General features: G+C 49.2%; 1 protein-coding gene across 4 annotated transcripts in view; it reads right to left on the bottom strand.

The window, feature by feature from the left end:
• MSRB3 (methionine sulfoxide reductase B3) overlaps positions 1–1,863 on the bottom strand; it is a 534,707-nt gene extending 532,844 nt beyond the window's left edge. The window contains exon 1 of one of the 4 annotated variants that reach the window (XM_069629751.1): positions 1,763–1,863. In XM_069629751.1, coding sequence (XP_069485852.1) covers positions 1,763–1,835 — 73 coding nt within the window. In that variant the 5' untranslated portion in view covers positions 1,836–1,863. The remainder of the gene's footprint in view (positions 1–1,762) is intronic. The other 3 variants (XM_069629754.1, XM_069629752.1, XM_069629753.1) reach the window with 3 other exon arrangements.
• Positions 1,864–23,498: the final 21,635 nt, after the last annotated feature.

The raw sequence follows: 23,498 nt of genomic DNA, 5'->3' as shown, positions 1-23,498 counted from the left end.
CTTGCAACTCACTCCCAAGCACTTCCCTCCATGAAGCTCCTAGCCCTGCCTCGTCCCTTCTCTCTCTCTGCACTTGCACTTTCTGAATGCGCACAAGGCCTAGTAGGACCACCTCTTTTTTATTCTATTTGCCTTTTTCTCCCATGTTCCCCCTCCCCATTGCCATGTAGGCGCTTTGAAACCCAATTTCTTGATGCATAAGCGCCTTAAAAATGCACAATAAATAAATAAATAAGCAAATTAGGTTTGCATGTGTTTTGCAACATGCATGATGGTCTAGCAGTTTCGTTATTTGTGTGTGCTGTGTGTGCATTAAAATGCCATCTGCCAAGAATGTTACCAATAATTTGATGAGGGTGCGGGGAAGATGGGTGCAAATGACAGCGCATGGGACCACACGCACTGCTGGAGCTTCTAACGAACCACTTTTTTTTTTTAAACTAACATTTTAGAGAACAAGATCCAATACAATAACAAAATATTTTAGCAAATGGCACAAATCGCAAAATACATAACAGTATAATTGAAGACCAAAATTGTCTAACGGTATGGACCTCCATAACGACCATAAAACAACAATTGCAAATACTAGAAAAGATTCATGACGCACAACCACAAAGACAAACATAGAAACACACATCCAAACAGTCCATCACCTCCCCCCACTCAAAGAACCGCACATCAAACCCGGAATCCACGCAGTCAACCATACAGGTCATTAAAAGGCCCCCAAATCCGACGATATCTCCCCTCCCGTTCTTGACCAATAAACATAACTATCATATTTCGACAAGACTTGGAAAACCACTTCTAAAGTGTCCCGGGAACCCATTTTTGTGAATTTGGCCACCCTATGTGGACATGTAGTGCTGCAACACTGGACGAGGCATTATAGCGCACTCTGCGTGGTGCAAGCTAACCTGCGAAACTCTCTCTGAACATGGAACGTGGCTCCAACTTGAACGTTCCATTTGGATGGCCCTGAACTCCAGGGTCGGACAGTGGCATAACATAGTGTCTGTCAGCTGTTGTAATGTAGCCTTGTCCTGCCACTGGCCTGGATGTTTGCTGTAGAATGTTGGTGCATGAATGCAGCTCAGGAGAAAGGGATGCATCCTGAATGTCTAGCATAAGGCCCACATCACAACATCAGCCACACATTAAAAAGTTGCCCATAGATGCAAAGGGGAATTTGTCCCTTTTGTGACCGTTTTGAGTAGTACTCAAGGGGACGGTTTTTTGATAAAATGCGATGCAAATTGTGCATTTTGAAGAACATTTTGTAACACTGGTCAAAACAACTAGCCGCATGGTGCATGGTGAAGTAACTTAGAGCAGCCCACATGGGCGAAAAAAGTGGCCCCCAAAACTCGCCCACACGAGAAATTTGTATTTTGGGGTCGGGCATTGCCCCCACAGGCCAATCCGAGCCTTCTGCACCCTCTATAAACATGTTGGAGGGACATGAGTACCATTGTGAAGCGCTCCCTCCAAATGTGGCTCCCTTGAGACAGCTGAGCCCCAGCAATCCCTTGCTGTGAGCACGCCCCCCCCCCCCCAGCAGGAGTTATCGGTGGTGGGGCGCGTACTTATTGTTGTCCTGTTGTCGTCTCTGGCAGGGGGAGGCCAGCTGTGGCCGCTCAGGTGACAGACATGGGATACGCACGCTGGGGGAGGGGCAGTAACTTGCAGGGCGCAGGCAGGCAGCCATGCAGGGAAGGAGGGGAGTGGGGGGGGGGGTCCCACAAACAGGAGTCCTTACCTGCTGCAGTGGCTGCTGCTCCTGCGAGGAAGAAGAGGCAGAGGGGGAGCAGAGAGGTGGGGCGCAGGCTCATGGGTAGAGGGGGGGGGGGGCAGGCGGCGCTGCTGCTGCTACTGCACGGCGCGGGGGGCATGACGGGAAATTCCTGGGAACTCATCACCAAATATGAGCACAGAAGGGAAGGTGCTGGCAGGGAAGGAGGGGCAGCGACAGGAGGCTGCCCAGCAACTTTCACGGGGAGGAGGGAAGCCGACACCGCTGCTACCGTGCCCACTGTCCTTGCCCCCCCCCCCAGGTGAGGAGCCCTCCCACAATATTAGTGCGTTTAAATGAGGGGTTCGGGGCTCGGTGTGCGCCCCTCACTTGCATTATTCATCCCAAAACGCGCACCACTCTGTTCCAAACCCGAAACCTTTTTTGGGAATTTTGTAGCCGTGCCATCTTGCCTGGCGCTGGCGAGATATGGTCGCGTCATACATGTAAACATGTACCGACAGCCAATAGGGTTGCTCTTCTGAGGGAGGGGCGGGGGTAGAGCTCCACATTAACTGGAGCGAAGAATATTCAAAAAAAGAGACAGTATGCATTTGTACTTACTTTTACAAAGCGTGCTAAGCCCTGAGGCTTCAAGGCGCTGGTAAATTTGTGTCAAGTTACAAAAGGCATTGATTACAGGTCTCATTGACCCCGACACAGTTGGAGTCGGGTAGATCCAGTCAGCGGCGCCCCAGACCCTTTTCATAGGGGTGGCATGATGATGAGGTCACTGGAAATCTTGGGGTGGTACCCCAAATCAAACACCTAAGAGGCAGGTGGGCCGGTGGGGCAGCGTTTTTATAAGGGTGGCTGCGGCCCCCCTTGGCCACCCGTTGGTGGCGCCTCTGGATCCAGTTGACTGAATAACAATGTTTTTAGCGCTTTCCGGAAGGTCCAGTAAGACTGTTCGGCCCGCAGGGAATTAGGGAGACGGTTGCAATGCTTGGCCGCCATGGCAGGGAAGCTGGACCCACCAGCTTTAGCCCATTTAAGTTTAAGCTGGGAGATGCCGTGGGTATACCCTTCCCTAGTGGGTCGGGACGACAGCGATTTAGCGAGTTTTTCGAGATCGGTAAGGTGGTGCAACATTGGCCAGGCATGTGTGCGTGAATGTCTTGAAGATAATTCGTTCACGAACCAGGAGCCAGTCGGAATCTTTTCTGTGATGATTTTTTGGGATATTCAGTGCGGCTCTGATCGCGTCGCTCTGAATAACTTACATTTTTCGAATGTTGTGTTCAGCTATGCCTGCGAAAAGGACGTTGCAATAGTCAAGCCTTGATCCTATAGTGGCATGGGTTATTGTGAGACAGCTGTCCCGGGAAAGAAACGGTCTGGAAGTGTTGATTCATTTGGTGGAACAGGCTGCGGACGAGGCTATAGCGTTGACTTTTCGTGCGAGAGAGTCGCATCCAGCGATACACCTAGAGTTTTTAACATAGGGTGAGACAGGGATCTGGATGCCATCGATGGAAAATGAGGCGTATTGGGGGCCGATTTTTATTTTTATTGTGGATGTTGGTCCCACCAAGAGTTACTCCGTTGTGTCGTCGTTCAAGCAGAGACAATGTGTTGCCATCCAAGCCTGGATGGCTAGGTAAACTGAGTTTAGGGAGGTGGAGTCGTCGAGGTAGTTGCCACTGAGAGGGGGTGGAAAAAGATTTCTGTGTCATCCGCATAGTTTGTATAAGATATTCCGATAGAGTCCAGGAGGGAAAATAGAGGAATCGTGACTATGTTATACAAAGTGTGGGATACACAAGAGCATGGGGGGCACACCGCAAGTGATAGGTGCTGGAGAGGCACTGGCGTTCTTAGCAAAAATTCTGAGCGATCCATCTCCTAAGAGGGAAGCAATCTAAGCTATGGCTTGTGGAGAGGTGCTGAACTAATATTTTATGTTCTACGAGATCAAACACTGCTGATAAGTGAAGGAGGCACAGCAGGGCAGGTTTGCCTTTGTCTCCGATTTCATCAATCTGGATTTTTAAGTCGAGTAATGCTGACTCCGTGCCACGGCTGGGTCGCAAGCCTGACTGACGCATCCCTAGGATGTGGTTAGCTTCCAAGTGTCGTTGGATTTGCAGATAAGCAGCTCGATCTAGAATTTTTACCAGGAAGGGGACTGTGGTGACGGGATAGGGATGGCCAGGTCTAATATGGGTCTCCTGATAAGGGGAGCACCAAAGCTTCCTTGAGGCCAGTGGGGACAATACCAGAGGAGGAGGCTTTGATGAAGGTAGTGATCAGAGGGACTAGTGGGTCTGCACAGTATTTGATCAGGCTGGCAGGGTAGGTGTCACCTTTGCAGCGGGAACATTTGAGGCCTTTGAGGATAGTTTTGACTTCCTCCTCAGTGAATTGGAATAGGGGAAGATTTTGTGATCGGGTTGGGGGGGAAGAGAATGCAGCTGTCTGTGGCACTTGCAAGGGGTCAATCATGGATTGTTTGGTGTCAATTTTAGTGAGCATGGAATTTTGGATATTTGAACACCACGCATCATCTTTTGTTATGGTGACCGGTGGGGAGGAGGGTGTCTCCAGTTCTCGCAGGATAGAGAAGATTTGACAGGTATTAGATTTAGAGTTGGCAATGAGAGCATTATAGTTGGTGGACTTGGCTGAGAGGATGGCTTTCTTGCAATGTTTAGCTGTTATGGTGAATACTAGTTTATTCTCATAATTTGGACTCTGCTGATTGCTAGTTGGGTCGGAGAATCTGGAGTTCAGGGGTGAACCACGAGTTTCGGTGCACAGATGATTTACTTTTGCGTGGCTCAAGAGAGGCGATGGTGTCAATAACATCTTATTTATTTATTGCATTTGGTTGCACGCCCAAACCGTTGGGTATCACGGCGTAGGTTACATACATCTTGGTGAGCTTATAAGGCTACATGTATCTTGGGTACATCTTAGATATATACATCTTGGGTGAATTTGGCCTCCAGTTCAGCTAGTGGGTAGGGGGAGATAGAAAATTGTGGTCAGAACAGGGGCATGGGCTGTTGGAATGGATAGACACCTGACAGTTGTGGTCAGCCACCCAGGAAACAGTCTTTGTTGTGCGTAGGGGTATTGATACATTGGGTGAAAGCTGGAACGTTGAGCGAATTGGCGAGTGAAGTTGCTGCTGGGGTATGGTGGTCATTATATCCAAGGTTGAATTGTACTAGAAGGATGGTTTTAGAGGACGGTTTGATGCATGTACTCAGTGTGTAAAAGGTTATCCTCAAAGATGACGGCTGGAACTGGGGGTCGGTCGATCGTGTGTATGGCAATGGCGTCCGAGTCAGAGAGTTTCAGTTTGGTCGACAAGATGTCACAATTGCCAGGCAGGGTGGAGTTGAGCACTCTGATGGGTAAGGAATCCCTTGCGAGGTGTGCTACTCCTCCTCCCCTTACATTTAGTCAGGCTGCATGGAAGGTAGTGTAACCAGCAGGCATGGCCATAGCGACTGCTGGGCCAGATGCTGAATGCAACCAGATTTCAGTAGTTGCTAGGATGTCAAGGTTTAAGGCGATCAGATCCTTAATGTCAAGGGCCTGTGCAGGAATGGATCTTGCATTGATGAGAGCACATTTTAGTGGCTGAGTGGGCACAGATTTCTTTTGGTGGCATGCCTGGACCTTAGAGGTGTGGTTCTGTTTCGGAGGTGGGCTTGTGGGGCTCGTTGTGGTGGTGCGTAGCCGTCCGCCTAGGTAAAGGTTTACGTGTAGCAGCGGTTTGATTACTTAGGCGCTGGTTTCTTATGGCTGTGGTTTGGAGATACGAGCGGAGCACATTAGGTGGGTGCGACTGTGGGAGGTAAAGTTCGTGGAAGCGTGAGTTGGTAAAGTGGGTGGCAGGCGTCTTTGAGTGGGAGTGCTCAGGCTGTGGGGGTTGTAGGAGTTTGTTGATCTGCCCTTAGAGGTGTGGTTCTGTTTCGGAGGTGGGCTTGTGGGGCTCGTTGTGGTGGTGCGTAGCCGTCCGCCTAGGTAAAGGTTTACGTGTAGCAGCGGTTTGATTACTTAGGCGCTGGTTTCTTATGGCTGTGGTTTGGAGATACGAGCGGAGCACATTAGGTGGGTGCGACTGTGGGAGGTAAAGTTCGTGGAAGCGTGAGTTGGTAAAGTGGGTGGCAGGCGTCTTTGAGTGGGAGTGCTCAGGCTGTGGGGGTTGTAGGAGTTTGTTGATCTGCAGGTAGGTAGGTCAGCTCAGATCCCGGGCTGGGGTGCAAAGTTAGGTGCTTGAGGTGCGATAGGAAGGAGGTTGGTTTGGGTAATGGGAGGTGCATGGGGGTGTATAGGGAGTGCAGCAACCGGTCAACAGCTTGCAAGGCATACAAATCAATGGGCTGTGTGCGCCTTCAGTGGGTGATAGGCATATTTACTCTGGAGGTAGCGGTAGGGGTTGCAGATAAGCAGTGATTGCCTACTTGGCAGAAGGAGTCGTCAAGGGGCTACTTTGCATACAAGAAGAACACATTTTACCTGGTTCCAGACTTTGGACGGAGTTTGCGGCAACTCTACCACAGGATCCTCATCAGAGGGTGATTTGGGCGAGCAGTGGCATAGGGAGCCGCCCGGAGCAAGGTCCAGCCAGGACCGGCCAAGACAGGCAATGATACCCTTAGGAGTGGCTACAGTGTAAAGTAGTTGAAACATCTTTTTGGGCTATAAAGGAGAGATGTTGCGTGTGAAACGATGGGAGCGAAAACCTTTTGTTTGCACATATCGACACAGCACCTAGTGCAGCAAATATAGCAGCTTCTAAGTGCAGATTAGTGCTCATGCATTAGTTTTGGCTATTATGTGGCGCTTTATAGGCCCATTAGAGTACAGCCAGGAAGAAATGGCATGTGAGGGACACAAAGCTGGACTGTGTTTTTTGGTCATTTGCCCACTCATTGACTGCCCACGTTAATCCCTCTGGCCATTCCCACCCACTTCCGGCCCATCTCCGCCCAAAACACATCCTCCTGGGATCTCATTGAGCTAGCTTTATCAAGCCTTTGGCTAGAAGTGCCTGCCGGTGTTTATATAAAAAGAAGTCTTCTGAGAGATGGCGACTTAATTTGGGCTGTAAAGGTGCTACTGGTGTAATAAAAATGTCTTAACCAGGTACGTCTTCAGCCACTCGATTTATAAGCACTATATGTGCCCATCAGTGAAGTCCTTTTAAAAACAAGCATTGGCAAAGGCAACAGTTTTGGCTTGTGTGTAGGTAATAGATATTTACCAGGCACTGCATTTATGTGCCAGGCAGAGGCGTTGCTAGGTGGAGGGGGGGGGGACATGGCAGGCTATAGCCCTGGGTATTTTGGTTGTTGTCCCGGATAGAAGCTATGGGGCTACAGCCAAAAGGCTAGCTAGCCCCGAGTCCCGACATTAACATAACCCCAGATCTTTTCCAGACCTAGCAACACCCATGGGGCCAGGATACTCACACCATTTTGCAGCTACCACCATTGATGGCTAGCTAATAGGACTACAGAAGTGCCTGGCAAATGCCTTTACCATGCCTACAAAACTGTTGGCATTACCAATGCTTGTTTATTTTGGTGCATCATGGCACGCTAGGATGAAATGAAACTATTGCTTCAAAACACAGGTAAAAGTGACGCAAATTGATGAATGAGTCCACCAACACCCTCAGCCTTCATGGTGCTAAGACAGCAGAATCATGACCCCGCAGCCCACCCCTTAAAGGCTACATTTAGAAAACTGCAAGTGTGAAAAACTGTCTTTCATTACTCAGAGTCCAAGTCTTCCTCGTCACCTTCCTTACATGGAAAGCATGCCAGCATTTTTCATCAGACAATGCTAGGTGTTCAACGGAAACCTTTCTTTTTAATTTTTCCCTAGAGGGCCCTCTGCCTCCTCCCCCCTCACCACCCCTTTCTCTGGGACCATCAGCTTGCACCTGCTAGCCCCACTCCGCCTGTAGTTATCCAAGCCCACAAACCGTGCAGCTCGTTTGGTCCGTTAACCAGGGTGGGGAAGCCGGGTAAATCGTGTCAACGAGGAAGAGTTGGACTTGGAGTAATGAAGATTGCCCCCTGTAATGAGGGAGTTGCACCCTCATCACCTTGCGTGAAAGTATACCCAAGCGTCTCAGACGAGCCACTGATTTTAGAGGAGAACACTCAAATGTTGCTACAAAACATATAAATAATTATTTGCACTCAATTGGCACAGAAGGTATCAGATTGTGAGATAGCAGTTAAGGAAGACCCCACATTGCACTCTGCTGACAGGGCTCCTCCAATAAAGGGCCAGCCACAGTCATCCGCTATCCTCAGGCTATGATGGGACATGAGAGGACGAGTTGAAGCCCTTGTAGCGCAGTACAGATGTCCAGTAAAGGGATGCCTCGAGCCTGCCACGCCCCTGGTGGATTCTCCCTGCACTATAGGGCATTGGAACCCAGGTCCCGGAGTATAGTGGTCTGACCCATTTGCTCAAGGTGGCTGACGAATGTTGGGCCGCCCGGGCCTGCTGCCCCAAAAGTCCCCGCACCGTTACACCAGAAGGAAGAGAGTTTCACGAAGACAGCCTCTCATTTGGGAGACGCCGGCCCCTTTGACACGACACTTGAATCATACCTCGATTTGAAGAAGTATCCCACAGAAAGAGATTAACCTCAGTACTACTCCTGGTTTGTTTTATCTGGGGGAGACCTAAGACGAGCTTTAGCATGCATGCAACAAGCCGAACCCGGCATTTTCGAGAACTTCGCCAGCATCCGTCACAGTTTTGCCATTCAACGGTCTACTTGCACAGCAGGATACGCACAGTGAGTGTGGCCTAGTAAGAATTAGAGAATGAGTATAAGGTTGGGTTGAATGCTGTATGTGGATTTTTAATTGGTGATGTATGTTAACAGAACACGTGTCATCGAATTAGATACAGAAGCACCAAATACAATTTGTGCCTCTGTCTATACACTGTCTCTGGATCAAAAAATTGTCGTTCCAACGTATGATTGTACTATTGGCAACAAATTGAATTTACTTGCTGTTTTTAAAAAACACTTGTTTTGTATGTCCACCAATAACATTTATATTTTTGTGAGACAAACCAAACTGACTGCATATTTAATTTAGGAAGTATAAGTCAGTATTGCTTCCAAATAGAGTGACAATCACTAGCTAGGGCACAGTGCAACGCCCGAAACCATCTTTTGCTTGCCAGCACAGTTGCGCTAGTTCAAGGTTTCCCAACCTTTTGAGAGGGTCCTGCTGGACGAGCAATAAAATTCACCTTCAAATCTCTTCTAGTGTTTTGTAAAAGCCCAGAAAGTCCCCACCAACGACGAGTCACACGTTCTAAAAGAAGCCAGTCTTTCTAGGTAACAAACGCAGCTCTACGCATGACCACTGTATGGAATAAGACCTCCTTTTCCAATGCTTCAGATGGTTGGACTATGGATGCGTCTGTTGCCTAGGTGGCAAAAAAAACAGCGGATTTCGTTGCATTCTCCTGGAGATCCAGCCTTTTCATAAACAGTATGTACACAGTAATTAGCAGCTGTAAAGCTCGAGGAGGATGGGATCAAAACCACATCTTTGGCATATACCAATAAAGGTATAAAGTGTTCCCAATTTTGGGGACATCGGACCTATCTGAAAAAGAGTTCTATAATCCATTAATATATAAAGAAAACAATAATGCTGCAAAGACACATCCTTGTTTTACACTGGAATTTACCTAAAAATACAATCTGCACCAACCATTCCCCCCACTCATCGCCCAGGTCCCAGTCCCCTGTTCAATATTAAAAGAATAATAAGGATAATCTATGAAGCTTTCCTCATGTAAGTATATAGTCCGATCAATGAAATATTTCAACCCATTGTCTAGCGAGTGCAGCGATATCTGCAGGAGTCGATGGTCTATCAAAACATATTAAGGGATCCATGAGCTTCGCCAAGGGAAATGAAGAAACTTCGGGAATAAATCTTCAATTTGATCTCAGCATGACCTTAATTAATGCTTAGCACCTTTCAAGTAAGGTTCATTAACACCCAATGACTGAATGTTTCCAACTCTTCCAGCTGATGTGAGGGCCACAAAGAAGGACTTTTTCCAAGTGACATACTTGACATCAGCCTTGTGCCTGACTGTTGCGTTTCGCTAGCACTGTATTAAATGCCCACAAAGGACATTTGTTTGATGGGGGGAAAAAACACCAGAAAGATCTTTAATGAAAATATTTTAGGAGTCTGTGTGACCAAAGAAGTGCGTTCAGGCTTCTGGGTCTATTGATAAATGGCTGCCAAGTGCACCTTAATGGGAGAAAACACTAAGCCATCTCTAGCCAGTTGAAGCACGCATGCAAGACGTTTCATTACTACAGTCAAAAAGAAAACTCCTGTGATAACAGCACCATACACAGAAACTCTTCCATTTACCAAAGTAACAAAGTTTAATGGAAGTGACTGCTGTTACTGCCAAAACATCTCTGTACGCCTGAGAAATATTCAAATGTCTGAACTAAGGAGCCATGCTTTGAGACTAGGATCAAGAGTCGTGGTGGAGAATCCTGCCTTGCCGCCCGTAAAACAAGTTTTCAGTTGGGCAAAGAGAACAAACACCGGTGTGCCTAAGATAGAGCGTTTGGAAGGTTTAACTTACTTACCTGTAACTCTTGTTCTCCAGCATGGGTCTTGCACTCATCTAGTGAATGTCTGTTGCACTATCAGAGTCCCTGTCGTCTTGTCAAATCGTCTACTTTTCTCGTCCCCCTCTGTCTCGTCTGGTTCACCCTGCCCTGTGTTCTTCCCTAGTGTTCTCCCTACCCCTTCCCACTCCCGTCCTCTTCTCTCCCCACCTACTCCATGGTGCTCTCCGTCTCTCCTAACTGCTTCTCTATCGACTATCCTGCTCTCCTCACAAAATCTTGTAGGACGAGATTTAAGGGGGACATCCTGGTCTCCAACCCAGGCCTCCCTATCGCCGACACCTATACCAGTCCTTCCTCCTGGCAAACTTTCACTGCCATCCTCTGTCGGTTCCTCGCCAGACATAGGGACTCTTCATATGGTCTCTGTGCTTTCTCCTTTCTCTTCTTCTCACATCAATGGTGGTGCCACTCCTCTAAGGTCAATATTAATGTCTACTCGAATAGTACTGTCTTGGTCCAAGGCCCTCAGACCAATCTACTCCTCTTTGATAGAGGCTTCCCATGCCTCATCACATTCCTTCCTTCTCCTGATGTCCCCTCTCTTCCCTCCAAGGCTTGCTCGCCTTCCCCTGCTGGCTGCTCCTTGGCTACCTTGCCCTCTCCTCCTTCCGCTTCTATACCTCCGCAGGGCATATTGCCACTCTAAACTCTCGCTCAGCTGTCAAACACTCCTCTGACATTTGCCGCCTCCTGGAGGAACTTGACCTCGAGGTCCTTGGTCTCACCGAGACATGGTTCACGGCCAGCCCTGTCACAAGCTTTGACACTCTCCTCCCTGATGGCTACAAGATCCTCTCCACGCCCAGATCCAACCATTCTGGAGGTGGGGTAGCCCCGTGTGTATTCCTGCCTCTGTCATTCCTATGCAGGACTACTCCTCTTTCGAATGCCTCGTCTACAGGCTCGCCCTCTCTCCTGGCCATTCCCTTACCGTGGCTACCATCTTTCATCCACCTGGTCAGTTCTCCTTCCTCCGAGTGGTCGGACCTCTCCTCTTCCCTCCTGGTCTCAACAAATCAACTTCTTCTTGGACACTTCAACATCCACCTTGATGCTTCCTGTCCTTCCACTGGACTCTTTTGTGACCTCTGCGACACTCCCACTCTCTCTATTCTCCCCTCTGGCCAGACTTACTCTGCAGCGCACACCCTGGATGTTCTGATCTCTTCAGACCTTCCCCTTTTGGTCCCTCTCACCACTCCTCTCTCCTGGAGTGATCACTTTCTCCTTTCCTCCCATCTCACCCTCGCTACCCCTCAGGCCAAGCCAACTTCAGCACTGCTACCTAGCTTCTCGGTTATCCAACCCATGAAGCGTGTGTCAGTTGAGGATTTTACCGCCACCTTCTCACCCCCTCCTCCACTGGCTGACTCACATCCTGACACAGCCCTTTCCATGCTCCACTCTGCTATATCTGATACTCTCGACATTCTTGTCCCTGTCATGAGGATCTGCTTGAAACCCAAAGCCAAGTGCAACTCTTGGCACAACTCAGACCTCGTCACCCTTAAACGCAAGTTAAGGGTGGCCGAGAGAAAATGGAGTGCTTCCGGTACATCCTCTGACAAACTGGCTTGCCGCCTGCTCCAAAGGCAATAGAGGCTCTCTCTCCGCCCCACATCCAAGCTCGCATCTCTGTGGCATCTAACAACTCAGTCGAACTCTTTAAAATCTGCAGGGAGCTGGCCAATCCTGCTGCAGTCTCTACCTCTCCTGTCCCCTCCCAGGTCCTCTGCACGGCCCTGGCTTCTCATTTCATCTCTAAAACTCAGGACATCCTGCCCTCTCTCTCTTCCTCTCCCCCTGCTCCCTCTACTCCCTGCTCTTCCACTGGCCCTTCCTCGGCCACCTCTCCCCCTCCTTCTCTGCCTTTCCCCTGTTCTCCTCCAACGAGGTTTCTAGACAAGTCTGATCTATGAAAGTCTCATCAAAACAGGTTCACCACTGTTCCTCCAAAACCATTAAGGATCACATCGACACCCTGGCTCTTGCGGATTTCTGCAACCACTCCTTCGCCACTGGAGTCTTCCCCTCTCCCCTGTAGTACTCCCTTGTGCACCCCGTTCTTAAGAAACCCTCTGCTGACCCTTCCTGCCCAGATAACTATCGTCCAATCTAAATCACTCCTTTCCTGGGAAAACTTCTGGAAAAGCTGGCCATCTCCCAGCTTAATCTTCACACTGAATCTGTTGGTTGTCTCCATGACCATCCGTCTGGCTTCAGAGGTGGCAGAAGCACGGAAACTGCTCTCCTGAACATCTGTGAAGACCTGCTCTCCAAACCTGATTCCAACACTGCCTCTGTCCTCATCTTAGTTGATCTCTCTTCTGCCTTTGACATGGTCAACCATGCCATCCTGCTCAACTGTCTCTGTGATAACCTGGGTATCACCGATCAGGCCCTGGCATGGCTGACCACCTTCCTGTCCGATCGGCACTCCCAGGTCCAACTTGGGTCCTTCCTCTCCTCTATCTCTACCTGTGGTGTTCCCCAGGGGTCTAACCTCTCTCCCTGGATGTCCAACCAATACCTGGCACTTTTTGCCCACTGCATTGCTTCTCTCTGCCCCAACTTTCAGTGCAATGCGGATGACACTCAACTCGTTTTCAGGCTCCTTTCTGCCACCTCTTCTTCTCTCATCTCTGAGTGTCTGTCCGGCATCCAGGAGTGGTGTACCGCCAATGATCTCTGCCGTAATGCCAGTAAGACCGAGATTATCCTCATCGGCACACCTGCTCCCGCCTTTCCTGTCACTCTCTGGCTGGCCTCACTTTGCCCTCTTCCTGCTCCCACCTGCGAAGCTAACATCCTCAGGGTCATCTTCGACTCCACACTTTCCTTCTCTCCTCACGTCTCTAAGAAGTCACACTGCCAGCTGCACCTCCTCAGAGGTATTCTTCCTTTCCTCTCCTTCCCCCAGAAGCTCACTGTCTCCAGTGCTCTGGTTCTTCCTAGGCTGGACTACTGCAACATCCTCTTTCTAAACCTGCCTGCCTCTACTTTCTGCCCTCTGCAACTCATCCAAAACAGGACTGCAAGACTTGTCCTTGGCCTCAAGCCCAGGGATTGTATCTCTCCAGGACTGAAATCTCTTCACTGGCTACCAGTGGCGGCGAGGATTAAGTTGAAAACCCTCTGCATTGTCCACAAGGCCTTCTGGGGCCTGAGACCTCAATACCTTCAACTCTCTTCCTAAAAATCTGCCCTCTCGAGCCCTTCGCTCATCCGCCTCCAACTCCCTCCGAGTCAATCATTTCTCCAAGCAGCGAGTTGGTAGTAGATCTCTTTCTTCTGCTGGGGCCTCCCTCTGGATTAGCTTCCCTGCCTCTCTGAAACTTCAGGAGAACCATCTCTGGTTCCAGAAGCACCTCAAGACACTCCTCTTTGCTTCCGCTTTCTCTCCTCCTCTCCCCTGCTGATCTCCTGGCTGAATCTGCACTGGTTACCTGGCTACCCTCTGATCTCGGGCCCAGGTCCCCTGCCCGCCAGTTGCACACCTGCACTGCCCCGTGGCAACCCTTGCACTTGGGGACTGTTTCTGTATCCCTACAGCCCCTACTTGCACTTGACTCCTGATGTCGGCACTTACCCTTGCACTTGCCACCAGCTGGCCGCACTTTAATTATCTTTATTTTACTGTTATCCTATGCACTGCACTGCCCACTCTCCTTTCCCCCTGCACTTGCACAATCACAATGTTACCTGGCCTAGTAGGATCGCTGTGTCTTCCCTCTGTTTCCCCCTCCTTTCACCTTGAAACACTGGTGTATAGGTGCGTTATAAATGCCATATCATATCAGCATGGGGTCTTGCATGGATTCACATGGTCATGAATACAATTACACAGCAGTACATATACACAACCACCGGAAGTGGCAAGGCTCAACAGAAGCAATACACTTAACCCTGTAACAGACTCACCTTAAACAAAAACAAACAGTGTGCGTAGCAACGCTTGGCTGACGCGGGACTTCTCCCTGGAATGCCTGTCGACACAGTAGAATCTCGTGAAGGTGTGGGTGGACTTCCACGTAGGCGCACTGCAGATGCCGAGCAGGGAAACCCCAGAGAGAAACGCTGTTGCTGTGATGGCTCTGCTGAAGCGGGCTCTCAACTGGCCTGGAAGAGGTCTGCTGGCGAGACGATGACAGTGCATGATGCAGCCGGAAAGCCACCTGGATATGGAAGCCTTAGACAGGGCCTTCCTGTGTCCCACAGGTACATAATTGCCTAACAGCTGAAACGTCTTCCGAAAAATCCTTCAAGCGTGCCACATAAAACTTCTAGGCACGAGCAATGTCTAGAAAATGCAGTACCGCTGGGCTCTCCTGACTTTGGCGCGGTGTGTGCGCATGTCCCCCTGAGCCGTTGAGGCGGGCTGCAGGTGAGGAGCTGGGGAGTACCCACATGCAGCGACACTTGGCGCCTGGTGGTCTGGGCCTGTACTGTCCCCAGCTTCTTTTCCCGTGACATCCCTGGTCTTCCCCTGGCGTTTCCACCACTGCATCCTGCTGCGCCCGCCCCGTGCACTCGACCTGCTGTGCGGGCCAATTTCTGCTTCTACCTGGCCTCACCTGATCGTTCAGTGCGCCGTCCACGTCCTCACTATAAACACCCACAAGTGGATTGTGCTTACACGTGGGATCCTTCCTTTGGCCTGGGGTCCTGAAACACTACTCCTCCTCATCGGCTGATCCGGATGGCTTGTGCCCCTGCATACATTCTTACCATATATTACTCTCCACGCCAACATTAAGCGCTGGGTTGTGCTAATTTTCTATAGCTGTGGTCAATTGTGAGTAGGCTGTGGTTGAAAGTGTGCATACTCATACGGCCCATACCATAATTTTCTTCATTTGTACTAGTGTGATCTGCTTCATTCCCACCTTTCTCCATCACGTATCTGATGACTGTTTCTGCCAAGCTACCATATCCATATCAGTGCTTCCACCTGTGCATTGACTGGCTGTCCCCCCAGCTGCTGTGTGACCCCTGTCCAGCTGGGTCTCCTTCCTTGACTCTGACCCTCCACTGTGGTAACTGGCTGCCGGTTGCTCTGGGCTTGTTCACTTTGCTGATTTCTATAAACAGACACCGTCTATCGGGGCAGCACCACACGCTTGGCCACATAGCTATGTCGAACAGATCACGTGGTGCCAACAAGGTGGGGGCCATGGACAAGTTCGCCAAGGTAGCGTCTCGACCAGAGTCGGCCACACATCCTCCAACCAGGAAGAACCTGATTCATGCCTGGACATACCAACTCCCGACCTCACGGCAATGATGGAATCCATGGCCAAGAACTTTCGCCTCCTTCCACGAAAAACTGGATAACATCAATGCGAATGTCGCTTCAAGTAAGTCTTAAATCAACCAGGCTGGCACCAGGATCACTGAGGAAGAGTCCTGAATTGGCACCAATGAGGATGGTCTGTGCACTCTTCAGGACACTGACACTTGTGACTTGAAGACCGTCAAGGCAAAATGTGATGATTTAGAGTCCAGATCACGCAGGAACAATGTACAGATTATTGGCCTCCCTGAAAATGCCCTCAAAAGCCGCATGGAACTGGCGGTCGAAAACCTGCTTAAAGAGCTGCTAGGTAACCCTGCCCTCCCTTTTCACCACGTCCCAAGCCTGGTGACTTCCTTAGGCCTGTCATCGTAAGGATCCTCAACTATAGGGATAGGGACCTCATTCTTCACCTGTCCCGTGAGAAGGGGGAGCTACGCCTCAGCTCCCAAATCATCAGGATCTACCCCGACTTTTCTGTGGGGGTGCAGCAGGAGAGGCATTCATTTCTTGGTGTGAAAAAACTGTTGAGGGAGCGGAATATTCCCTACGCTATACTGTTCCCTGACCGGCTCAAATTCACCTTTAGACAAAAGCTGTACTTTTTCACCGTCCCTGATGAAGCAGTGAAGTTCATTGAGTCACAGATACCTCTCCACAACCCAGCTGAGGATCTTATGGAGAATGACTGAGCCATGGCCCCACTATTTGCGCATCATTTATGTCTTAATAATTGATATCTGTTAGATTTTGGGTTGATAGTAGTATTTGACATACAAGCTCCTCACAATATATCAGCATGGTCTGTTGAGTCATGGAACATCTTGTTATCTGACCTGCAACCGGCCACCTCTGGGCTGATGCCCATCTTCTTTGCTGTGGCGGAACCACCTGTCAGACATTCACAATTGGACAGACCACGGCTATCAACATTCTAATGTCCACCCTGTACTGGCAAAATGAACCATGTTCTAGTGATGTACACCACCGACCCATGTACCATCCCTGGTACTTCATTACTCCTATTTGGTTGTATGCAAGGGTTTGTTGGGTGCTGGCCCCTGTTGGGCCGACAGTGCGCCCGGTCCCCATTGGGACTGGCCCACTGATGCCTGTTTTGGGATTTCTGTTGGGGAGTATGGGTGGAGGTGTGGGGGTATTTGGGGAAGTTGTATTGAAAATGGCAGAGGTGGTTCAGCATTTCACAGCGTGTTGGTGTCGCTATGGCAATGCTCCTTTCAGTAGATCTACTCTGGGTCGCACTGACTGGGATGTACCCAAGTTTGGCGGAATGTCCATAACTATAATGTCCTGGAATATCCGGGGGTTGAGTAATTATACCAAAACCCACGAAGTCATGGCTTACACTCAGAAACATGACGCCAAGATACTACTGCTGCAAGAAACCCATTCCCGAGGTCATTTGGTAACGAGTATTGCACCGTCTTGGGGCCCCAACAAGTAGTATACGACCTACTCCACACAGGCCAAAAGGTGTGCTAACATTGGTCCACAACTCTATGAAATTCACACTCCACAAGAGCTACACTTATCCCGAAGGTAGACATTTTTTTGTACTGCACAATAGTAAACAAGAAATGCCTCTTGGTGAATACTTATGGTCTCAATGTCGATACCTCAGATTTTGTGGATGCCATTGCCTCCATACTACTGAGCTATGTGGGGGTCCAGATCATTTGGGGGGGGCGGGGTGATATGAACCCGATATTAGACGCCAGCCCTGATAGAACCGGGCCGTCACCCAGAGCCTTGTCACGTGCAGCACGCAGGTTACATATGCATTGCACAACACTTGACATCCGAGATGCCTGCAGGACACTCCATCCCCAGCTGCGGGAATACGCTTACTACTCATCAGTTCACGATAGCTCCTCCAGGATCAATCTTTTTCTAGTGTCTGGTGGCTTGATGGGGAAGGTGGACAAAGCGCAGATATGCCCCCATCACTCTATCAGTGGACTTCGGAATGCCTATGCCCACATGTAGCACATGGCGTTTCAAATCCACCGCCCTCCTTGACATTGTATTCAAAGCTGACATACTGGCGGACATTGAGACATTCTTTATATGCAACTCTCTGCAGACTACTACAGCCAGTGTCCGCTGGGACGCCTTTAAAGCGTATATCAGAGTGATGTCCATATCCAGGGAGGCAGGAGTACTGAAAACCATAAGAAACTACCTCAGCCGGTCAGAATCCAAGCTAAGGGAACTGGAACTTGACTGCCCGACAGCAGCTGATCCTGCCAAGCTCGCACTGATCAGTGAGGAACTCAAGGTCTTTGAGGCGCACGCCATGAGGGAAGAGCACTACTTAAGTCGCCCACAAGCTGCACGGAAATATGGGGAAGGTGAAAGACCAGGTAAGACAATAGCTAAACTAACCAGAGTAGAATAGAGTCAGGCCCAGATCACGTCCATCAAGGATGCACATGGTGTTCCATAATGGTCAGACCAACAAATATTGGAGATCTTCACAGAGTTTTACACAGATCTGTACGCTTCACCCACGGAACATAGTGAACACCACATGAGAGAACTCCTAGACCAGATTCCAACGTCCTGCATCTCCTCCTCGACCAGGGACCAGTTAGAGTCCCTTATTCTGCTGCAAGAGATTGCCATATCAGACCTTCCGAAGGGTAGGACACCGGGCCCCAACAGGCTCACCACTGAATTCCACCAGGAACATATCGCCATTCTTGCTCATCACCACCAACACCACCGACTATCGCTTCATCAGCAACCACCTCATCGACTACCTAGTCAGCGACACAGTCAATGAAATCAGGAATTGTTCCATCGTTGACGAGAATTTCGACGGTGACTGTCTTCTCAACTTTCGCAACGCCAAGGTTATCTTTGCCTCCAAGGCCTCGTCCGCAATGACCATGACCTCGTTGGCGGTCGACAAGGCCCATGCCACCGACTAAAATGAGTGAGCCGCTGACCTGCCTCATGGAGGTCTGTCCTTCGATTACTTGTCCTTCAAAGACTCCTGCTTAGAAGGGTTCAGGGACTTCCCAGCAGAGAGCACCCACCAGCCGATAAGCTGACCATCGACCGACCCCTTTCCGAACTGGATCCCTCTGCTGCAGCAACCTTCAAGGGAGCAGACGGAGCATGGTGTTTCGCCTTCTTTTGGATCCCCTGAGAAGGAGCATATTCAAAGGACCTCTATCTCGTCTTAGGAGGAAGCATGTTCATGGGACCTGCCATTTGCTGGATGAGGCATGCCTGCCCCCGGAGGCTACATCAGAGGCCTTGTTCTGGTGGATCCAAGCCACTAACCTCTGGTGGCAATCCTTTGTGGTCTTTGATGAGAATCTATGGCAGATTTCACATCCGTCCGCGTCGTGATCTGGGTGAAGACACTTGAGGTGCCGATCCTCAAACATTTTATTCATGCCACAGGATTCGCTGTCACTGAAGAGACTATGACATGGTCAAAGGGAGATGTCGGCCCAAGCTTGTGTCATGATTCGATGTTTGTCCCTTCTGGACTACGTGGTCCATAAGACATTGCTACATTCCTTCCAAGGTACACCCAACATGGCCAATGCTAGTCCATGACTACCTCTCTAGTGTTTCCAGGAGTTCGCCAGTTCCTTGAAAAGAGACACGCCCCCGCGGCACTTTGCGCCTCAAAGCTAACTTCCCGAACTTTGGCAAGTGTGGTCGTACTTTTCCATGTGCTTAGTACTCTTCCCTTCCAGGTTCTGTTAAGCCCCCTCTTCTACCCTAGCTGTCTTATCAGTGCTCTCCTTTCTGGGGGTCTTGCCGCCCTTAGCGCTTATTCCTTACCCGCCTTTGTACTTGTCCTGGTTCATTCCTGGCTTCCTTCCTCCTGAGACTCTGCAAATTATTGCTCTTCCTCCCTGGATTTGAACGCATACTCACCTTGGTCAGATTTCACCTGCACGCTGGCGACGGAGGATACGCGACCATGTCTCTACAAGACCCGAGCTGTACGGAAGAAGGAAAAACCCCAGTCCAGGATAAACAGGTGATATTTCAGGCAAAGTGACAGTTTGAGACGCCAAGGATTGAATATAGATTCTACCATGGAAGCAGCCGTTCAAGACCTCATGAGAGGTATGCAAGAACTGACAACTCAAGTACAGAATTTAAAGGCCAAAAAAAGGCAGCATTGAAACAACTTGTGCTCTCCAGGGATTCGGCGTTCCAGGAAAGTGCCATAGTAGGGGGTATTATGGACAAATATGATGGAACCACCAAGGCATTGTGTTCCTTCCTCAACTCATGTTTAGTGCATATTACCTTCAAACCTTACTATTTCTCAACACCCAGAGCCAAGGTAGGATTTATAATCTCTCACCTTTCAGGAACGCCCTTAGTTAATGCAGGGGACCCACTCCTGGACAACTATGAAGGATTTGTAGATGCCTTTAAAACTATGTTTGATCGACCTGAACAGGTATACAGTGCCCAAGAGAAATTACTGGAGTTTCAACAAGGTTCTCAGGATATGTTGTCATACGTCACCCGTTTCAAACAATAGGCCAAGGAGGCTGACTGGGCTCCAGAAGCCTGTTTCACACTGTTTCGCTGTCGATTGAACGACGAAATCAAGGACGAACTCGCCGGGGTGGCCTTTCGATACTGGACTTTGTATATTTTGTGCATCTGACAAACACCTTGTAAGAATTTCCCAATAGCTCCTCCCAGGTATTAGGGAAACGCCAGCTCCCGATCTTGAACGGAGCCCAGCTTCGGGAGAAAGATTCTTGCTGTAAGTCTTCTCCAAGCAAACCCAGTCAACCCACAAACAGCCTGGTGATTCTTCAAGTGTCTGTCAATCACCAAAAATGAAATTTATTCCGTCCTGGCCCTGGTAGACTGCGGAGCAATGGGCATATTCCTTGACCATGATTGGGCTCTGAAACACCATATCCCCCCCCATATCCGGAAAGGCCAAAGACATCATCCAGGCAGTCGAAAGTATTGATGGAAATCCATTATCTTCAGGACCCATAACCCAAACAACCACGGAACTATTACTAACTATAAACAATCACCAAGAGATGTTACACTTCGACATTATAAAGGCTGCTCATTAACCAATGGTGCTAGGCATGCCTTGGCTTCAAAGACACAATCCATATATTAACTGGACAGCAGGTTCCTTGTTCTTAGGATCAGAATATTGTTTTTCACATTGTCTGTTTCAAGGGACACAACCCTCTTCCTCGGAATACCAGGAGACTAAGAAGTCGCCCATTAGTGTGTTTAATGTCACCCAGATACCTGATTGACCACAAAAGTGATGGGTGGAAGGTTTCAAATGAATCTAAACCACTGCCAATTGCTCTGGGCCAACCTTCCACACCACCGTTTCTTAGCCCGTCGGCGCCATTGCAAAAGGGGACCAGCCATGTGCAAATCAGTCAGCAGCTGCCGCCACCGAAGGTAGCAGCCCAGCCCGAACTGCTAGGCCAGGTCCCCTCTGCACAGAAAACCAAGCAACACCAGACATGTTTCGGCCTTGTTGGACTTCCTCAGTGAGGTGCAGCCTGGTTCCCTGTGGCGCAGCGAGCAAGGGACCCACGTCTGGGCATACCCTCTCTCACAAGGAGAAACAAACTGACCACAAAAGTGATGGGTGGAAGGTTTCGAATGAATCTAAACCACTGGCAATTGCTCTGGGCCAACCTTCCACACCACCGTTTTTTAGCCCGCCTGCGCCATTGCAAAAGAGGACCAGCCATGTGCAAATCAGTCAGCAGCTGCCGCCACCGAAGGTATCAGCCCAGCCCGAACTGCTAGGCCAGGTCCCCTCTGCACAGAGCCTTACCAACAATTCTCGGATGTGATCTCATCAGATATTGTTCAAGCATTGCCTCCCCACCGACCTGAAGACTGCACCATTGAAACCGACGACTCTGCAGTCATACCATTCGGAAGGATGTTCATACTTTCAGAACCTGAGAAGAGAGCCCTACGTGAATACTTGGACATTAATCTTTCCAATGGAACTATTCGCCCATCGAAATCCCCAGCAGGAGCGTCCTTATTCTTTGTGCCAAAGAAAGATACCAAGGAACTTCGACCCTGCCTGGACTACAGGGGGCTCAACCAATGCACACGAAAGGACCGTTACCCATTACTGCTCATCTCGGACATCCTGGAAAAAGTCAGCGGAGCTGTGATTTTTACCAAACTTGACCTTCGGAGCGCCTACCATCTGATCCGCATAAGACAAGGTGATGAGTGGAAAACTGCCTTCAGGACACCCTTTGGGCATTTCGAGTACTTGGTATCGCCATTCGGTTTATCTAATGCACCAGCAGTGTTTCAACGGTTCATGGACAGAGTATTCTCGGACATGCTGTTCCTCTGTCATCATTTATCTGGACGACGACATGATCTATTCCAAAAATCTCACAATACATCAAGAACATGTGTCTCTGGTCTTAAGATTACAAGAGAATAACCTAGTCGCCAAACCAGAGAAATGTATTTTTCATGTTCCTACTGTTCGCTATCTGGGATTTATCCTAGTTCCTCAAGGAATTGAAATGGATCCTGCCAAGGTCGACTCAATCCTCTTGTGGCCCAGGCCCACATCAGTAAAACACATACAGTCCTTCCTGGGACTTGCTAATTTTTATCAGAAATTCATTCCTACCTTTTCTGCTATTGTACAGCCCCTAGTTGCTTTACTAAAGAAAGACGTTCCTTTCAACTGGACAAAAGACCAAGAATCTGCCTTCCACGAGTTAAAACAAAGATTTACTCAAGGAACCATCCTGGCTCAACCTGACATTAACAAACCCTGCCTGGTGGAAACCGATGCCTCAGATTACGCCATAGGGGCTGTTTTAAAACAAGAAGATGAAAAAGAACATCCCATAGCCTATCTGTCTCGTACCCTAAATTCCAGTGAAACACATTACTCTGTGTTGGAGAAGGAATTGCTTGCCATCCGACAGGCTTTTACCGAATGGCGTCTTTTATTCTTGGGTGCCAAATATCTGATTCAAGTCCAGACTGATCACTGGAATTTGCAAGTTCTTCAGTCATTGGAGTGCAGGAACAGTCAGGCTTGCTGGGCCTTTTATTTTGCTCAATATCAGTTCCAGATAAACCATGTTCCAGGTGTAACTAACATTATTGCTGACGCTCTGTCCAGACGGCCTGACTATGAACCTGAGGAAACCTGTGTCCTTCCAAAGATGTTTCCCGATTCAATCTTTATTGCCCAGGCAAATTCTTTATTGGATAATATCCGCTCAGAAACACCTCTTTCAGATCTCTGGAAGGAATACCTTAAGACAAACAGATGGGTACTCTCGGCTAAAGACAGTTGCCTTTTTAAGGATAAGAACCTAGTGATACCTACACAAGAACTGAAATTCGAAGATAATAACCCTATGCCATGATACCGTCCATTCAGGGCACTGGGGTATGTCAGCAACTCTCAGACTCATTCAGAAGAACCTTTGGTGGCCCAGAATGGCCGAAGATATAAAGAAGTACATCCAAGCTTGCGCAGTCTGCAGTCAGAATAAGCATGACAATAAGAAACCAGCAAAACTTCCATACCAACCTGCCTTACCGGACCGATCTTGGGTGACTATTGCTACTGATTCCATCGTGGAGCTACCTCCTTCCAAGGGCTTCACGACCATAATGACCATCAACCTGTTTTCCCATATGGCCCATTTCACCTTGGAAAAGCTACCTTCAGCACAAGAAAC

This window comes from Ambystoma mexicanum, chromosome 12, assembly GCF_040938575.1.
Source record: "Ambystoma mexicanum isolate Mex_15411 chromosome 12, UKY_AmexF1_1, whole genome shotgun sequence".
NCBI lineage: Eukaryota > Metazoa > Chordata > Amphibia > Caudata > Ambystomatidae > Ambystoma > Ambystoma mexicanum.
Note: the sequence above shows the minus strand (reverse complement) of the source record. Positions and strands in the feature narration are given on the sequence as shown.